The sequence below is a fragment of the Bemisia tabaci genome, chromosome 2 (genome assembly GCF_918797505.1).
Source record: "Bemisia tabaci chromosome 2, PGI_BMITA_v3".
Classification (NCBI taxonomy): domain Eukaryota; kingdom Metazoa; phylum Arthropoda; class Insecta; order Hemiptera; family Aleyrodidae; genus Bemisia; species Bemisia tabaci.
The window spans coordinates 48,525,429-48,531,428 of NC_092794.1; the positions used below are offsets into that span (position 1 = coordinate 48,525,429).

General features: G+C 40.8%; 1 protein-coding gene across 11 annotated transcripts in view; it reads left to right on the top strand.

Moving 5' to 3' along the window:
* The window catches only part of wupA (troponin wings up A), a 62,688-nt gene extending 58,974 nt beyond the window's left edge, over nucleotides 1–3,714 (top strand). For all 11 annotated transcript variants that reach the window (XM_019061624.2, XM_072297487.1, XM_072297486.1 and 8 more), the window contains 3 exons: nucleotides 772–933; nucleotides 2,371–2,721; nucleotides 3,523–3,714. In XM_019061624.2, the coding sequence (XP_018917169.2) occupies nucleotides 772–933; nucleotides 2,371–2,721; nucleotides 3,523–3,536 (527 nt within the window). In that variant the 3' untranslated portion in view covers nucleotides 3,537–3,714. The remainder of the gene's footprint in view (nucleotides 1–771; nucleotides 934–2,370; nucleotides 2,722–3,522) is intronic.
* Nucleotides 3,715–6,000: the final 2,286 nt, after the last annotated feature.

The following is a 6,000-nucleotide window of genomic DNA, read 5'->3' on the forward strand; positions in this document are numbered from 1 at the left end:
AATAATGTAGAAGAAATTCACGTATATTCGAGGTATTATACTGCTTTTTTGTTTCACAAAAATAAAATATGCATCGTGAAATATTGTTGAGATGATTCTTGCAAAGATGCACTTGGCATCAACCAGCATTGTTAGGTTACCGGTGAAAGACTTCCTAACGCACTCACAAAAATCGCCCGCAATAAATGAGCATACACCCTTCACGACGCTTATGTTCGAATAGTTGTATCCTCTTACCTTTTGTGTACCTATATGGCACTAAAGTGGTCAGAGTGGTAGGTTTGGCCCGGTGAATTGGACACTCAAGTGTCTCTAAGTAAATGTAAGCGAGACTTCTTATTAGAATAAAACAGAAATCACAGAATAATTTTGACTGGATGACGAAAAATAACTGGTTTAATTTGGAATCATTTCTAAAATTGTGCACAGAGTCTTCGCCACGTAAGTCTTTTGACCTAGTCAAAAAATGAAGATTGTACCCAGATATTTTATTGCACCACGAAAGTTTTCAAATTGATTTGGTGTGGACTCAATCGATCGGGTTGAATTGAGACGTTATACCAGAATTGTGTGCACCAAAACTTGTGTTCGGCCTTAATGAATAAAGTCGAGTTATGCGACTTCCGAAGGGAAAAATAAACCAGTCATTTTCGCGGTCTATTTTAAGTAACGGAGGCATTTTTGTCGTGAAAAGATAGCGGTCCTCTTTACATTTGGTACTGTTAGGTAGTTATGTTTAAAAAATAATGAGTTTTTACAATCATTTTTCAGATATGTGGTTATACCTGAAGGACGTTGTGAGCCACGAGAACCCAATCAGTGTAGAGGACTTGGTTGAGAAACTCATGAACGCCGTCACCGTCATTCCACAGCCTTTGTTGAAATCTGTTGTTAAGGCTGAGCTAAAGAAACAACAATCTCAGGATGAAGGCGGTAAGTCAAAAGCGTTCCGCGCGTCCTAGCGTTCTGTCATAGAAAGGCAATGTTTCATTCAAAGAACAACACTGATTTCACATTGTGAAAGTTGGATGTGCGCGTTTTATTCCATCAGAAAAAAATCTGAACTTGAAAGCGGTGAATTAATCGTGAGTGTTGAGGTGTATCCTGGTGTCGAAAGCGAATACACATGACTCAAGTCCTGATTTTGCATCATGCTATCACACCATCAGGGTGACATAAAATAAATAAATAAGGCTTATGAAAAATGAGAGATTCCAGTGAAAAATTTTAGAATACTTCGCAAGGCTGTAAAATTCTCAAAAAATATTCAACAATAATTTTATACTAGCAACTAACCCGTGGTACGTACGGAGCGCAATTGCACGCTATAATATGGCGCGATTTAATCTGATGGCGATGCAGTTATAGCCACTCAGGTGTTGAAAAAACCGTATCGTGCACATGAGTCCATCTCTTTCATGCATTGAGTCTGGACGAGTTGATTTAAGAGCGAGAAATTTGATTCGCCGTGGAGGTAAAAGGCTACACATTTTTAGCAATTCTCCGGAGACTTAAACGCAAAGCTAGAAAAGTATTAAAAGCAATGTTTGTTCCCGAGGGCCGTTCTTAAAATACGTAAGGCTAAATTTCGGATTTTTCGACCAAAAACATGCATGCAATTGTATAATGGACACACATGCGATACACATTACCGCCACCTCTCCGGGGACTTAAACGCGAGCCAAGAAAAGTTAGACGAATAATTTTTGTCACAAAAAGCCGTTCATGAAGAAGTAATTCTAAATTTCGGATTTTTCGATCGAAAGGATTCATGCGTAAGTGATACTTGTTGTTAGCACTGGAGACTTAAACGCAAGGACGGAAAAGTTAGAAAAGTAATTTTCGATATAAGGCGAGTCGTTCATAAAATACATGACGCTAAATTTGAGATATTTCGATTCCGCCTCTCCCCTCTCTCCTTGACGCTTTTGTTACGTTTGTTCCAATCCCTTAACTCGTAAAAACGAAACGGCATAACGCTCTTCTTGACTCCCCCTAGAGCGTTACGTATTTCATGAACAACCCCTAATGGCGGCACGATTCATGATACATTCCTAACCTCTTCGGGCTTGAAGAGGTTACACTGGGGGAAAAAAAAACCACATTGGATCTAGAGTCCAGACTCTTGAAAACATTGTCAAGAAAAAGACTCTTGATTCAATCAGATTTAAGCTTAAATCAAGAACCACGCATCTTAATTTGAGCGGATTTCCTTTTGATTTAAGCTTAAATCTGATTGAATCAAGAGTCCTTTTTCTTGTCAATGTTTTCAAGAGTCTGGACTCTAGATCCAATGTGGTTTTTTTTCTCCAGTGTAGAAAAATGGCATTTCCTACTTGAGGATCTCACCTTCTGCATTATTTTTAACAGCACACCCAGAGGGAGAAGCTCCAGCAGACGGAGCACCCCCAGCGGAAGGTGCGCCCGCAGAAGGAGCTCCAGCGACAGAAGGCGCCCCACCGGCAGAAGGAGCCCCACCAGCGGAAGGCGCCCCTGCAGAGGGAGCACCCGCCCCCGCAGACGGAGCACCCGCACCAGCAGAAGGCGCTCCCGCAGAGGGAGCACCTGCACCAGCAGAAGGCGCGCCCGCAGAAGGAGCACCCGCACCCGCAGAGGGAGCACCCGCGCCCGCAGAAGGAGCACCAGCGCCCGCGGAGGCCGCACCAGCCGACGCACCCGCACCCACAGAAGCAGCACCAGCAGAAGCGCCACCTGCCGAAGGTAATTCTAGAGTTTTACCATTAGTCATTGGAAAAGAAAAACACATTGGATCTAGAGTCCAGACTCATGAAAACATTGACAAGAAAAAATACTCTTGATTCAATCAGATTTAAGCTTAAATCAAAAGGGAATCCGCTCAAATTAAGAGGCTGGGTTCTTGAGTTAAGCTTAAATCTAATTGAATCAAGAATATTTTTTCTTGTCGATGTTTTAAGAGTCTGGACTCTAGATCCAATGTGTTTTTTTTCCAGTGGTTGATCAAAGAGTCATGGGTCCATATCTTTACAACGTTAAATTTACTGATGCTATGGTACACTTAAAACGAAACTTTTCATGATGATAACTTAGTGATCAGATTTTTTAAGGAAAAAAACTTGGCCTTTAATCACAACCGATGATATGCAAAATTTAATTGGCAAAAAACTGAAAACAAAATTGACACACGGATTTTTTCACTTACTCGGTGAATCGCGAAGTACTCCTTGTAAAATTATTTTCTTTCTTGCGGTAAAGTATTACTGATACTCGATAATCCTGAGAATATTTTTACCTTTTTGCGAGGCACTCTTTTCAAAATTGTTTTCTTTTTTAATGTAAAAATATCGTTATTACTGACTTCCTCAGTACTTCTTAGCAGATATGATTCATTTTTTTTCATTTCTTTCCATGGTTTGAAAAATCGCTTCTGGCTATCGATAGAACATAGCCCCGAGATGAGCCCACTCTCTATTTTGTATTAACCCACGAAAATTTCAATTTAAATCTACCAACCTTCTTGATGTCATTTTTTCTCTGTTGCAGCACCTGCATCATGAGCTGCTCATTGACGCTGACTTCCACCAAATTTACATTGGTTTCCGAATCAAGTGTCAAACAACATATCGCGAGCAAAATCGGATCGCTGAAGTTCTGAGAATTGCATTGAGACCACGATTGTTCACTGTTATTTTCTTTACCTACATGAAAAATAAACTTTCCGTACATTTTGTAAAATTGATTTACTTATTGAACGCTGAATCCTCTGTGTAGCAGATGGGCCCAAGTAGCAGAGGTTGCAACAACTTGCAACAAAATCGTTTGATTCTTGCAGCTGATGGATTGATGTGCAGATTGCCTACTCTCTCCCCCGAAGAAGCTATCATTGTTGGAACTAGTTGCCATTAAGTTGAAACATGTTTCAACTTCAAAGTATTGCTGGTTGCCTATCTTTAGATTTTAAACAACTTCGGTTCAGCAATTTTGCAATCTCAGCAGGTTGCAACTTTGTCTTCCGATCAGATCGCCGAAAATCGGCACTTATCGACCAAAAGTTGACCGAAAGTTGAAACTTTGTTGCAACTGATACCAACATTGTTTCAACTTGTTGCAACTTTTACATTGAAAAATGCTACTTGGGTGTAGGTACATGTCGACAATGAAACCCCCAAACCTGGATCTCGTTCGCGGTGTTTTAAAATCGCCGCTCCCAGCTCATTTTTTCTGAGGAGAACAAGTCATCGCTACTTAGTCCTAGACTTTTTTTTTTTTTAAAAATTTTCCTCTCACAAAGAAGAAAAGTTATGAAAGTTTGTAAGTGATGACGTTGATTCGTTTTTCATTTAACAAAATAAAGTATGACAGGAAGTCAGCAAGGTCGCTGACAGAGATACGTGGTTAGGGAGTTTCAACGTCGATGTATTTTTCGAGCGGGTCACTAGTCGTGCTCCCCGGCACACGTTTGTTGCCTACACAGTGTAATTGAAGGCGAACCCCGCTTTGACAATACCCAGGTACCAATAGGCTTTTACTGAATACTCATTGTCTATAGGTTTTGTGATAGCTGATTGGTTGAAAATCATGCGTGTTCTTCGGATTGACCCCTATTCGCGTTCCCATGGTATATTTGTTGCATACGCGGCAAAATTGAAGGCAGGCCTCAAGTTGAAGATTTATTCGATTGTAAAACTACTGAACCACGTAACTCGGCAAACCTGAGTTTTCAGGAGAGCAAAGAAACTGTCTCCGTTCCTGATTTTTGATGATTAAAAGATAATAATTCTCGAAGATAGAAATGATAAGATCCTTTTCACCACACCTTGAGCATTTTTGAAGATAGAACAATCAGGAAACAGCAGTTAGAAAATACGGAGGAAAACCCGAGTTATGTGTTTTGCGAACTCGGGACCAACTTTATAACCTCGAGATTGTGAATTTCGAGTTACAGTTTTGAGACTGTTATTTGAAGATTTTGATTGATTTAAGGCTTACCGAAGAGTCATATTGAACAGTGTGCTTAAATTAATGCACTGGAAGCTTCTGTTGATCCTGCATGCTAGACCAGTCATCGTGTAACATTTATCGTGTCATTGATAATAACAATACTTTTAAACGCCATGACAGATTAGATAACCCGTACTGTAAGCGGTGTAGGTGGCAGGTTACTTTCTTAAATGATTATCCTGGTACTTCTAATAAAAAAGGTAAATTTCCTTTTCCCGGTGGACGAGTCGCCTTCTAATACAAGCGTATGCAACATCGATGACACCTCTTGTCCGCATGATACATATTATTACTCGTTACTTGCTGACATCTGAGACGCACGTACTTGTCCTGACTCACCTCGTCTGTAGCTGTTAGAAGAGCATTTAATGGGCGCTTTGCATTCACAGATTTCTTACGTTAAGAAAAGTTTACTTATGCAAAGTTACTTACCGAAAGGATACTTACCTTAAAGTATACCTACCGAAAATGCATCAAAAGCGCACAACTTCCGAAACACGAGCGTCGATGAGCGCGATTGGCGCGGTTTGTGAGGACAGAAATAGGGGAGGGGGGGGGGGCGATTTTTGATATTTTTGCTCATCCGACGTTTTTGGATGAAAATGTGTAATGTCTTGGAGGAAGAAGGGTTCGCTCGTTTTTTTTTGTTCGGTCCAACGGAAAAAAGTACATAAATGGGATCTTTGGCAAATATGAGTGTGCGCAAATTTCATTTGAGGGGAACTCTGAAACTCTCTCAGGGGCGGACTGGTAGTCGAAAAGTTAGGAGGAGACCTAAATGTACGGGCCTCTCCTGTCGTTCGGGGGCCCCTCTAAGAAGGTCCGGTGGCCCTCCCCCGGTAAATTTTGAAAATTTCACACTTTTTAAACACGTAGGCAATATTGGAGTTGGATTCTATAGTACTTGAACTGCAAAATAACCCATTCTCAGGATTCATCGGGGGTCCCTTCATCACAAATGCTTTTGGCGACCTTCCATGTCTCTTAGAGACAAATTTTCAAGGAATTCGGAGCCTTCTA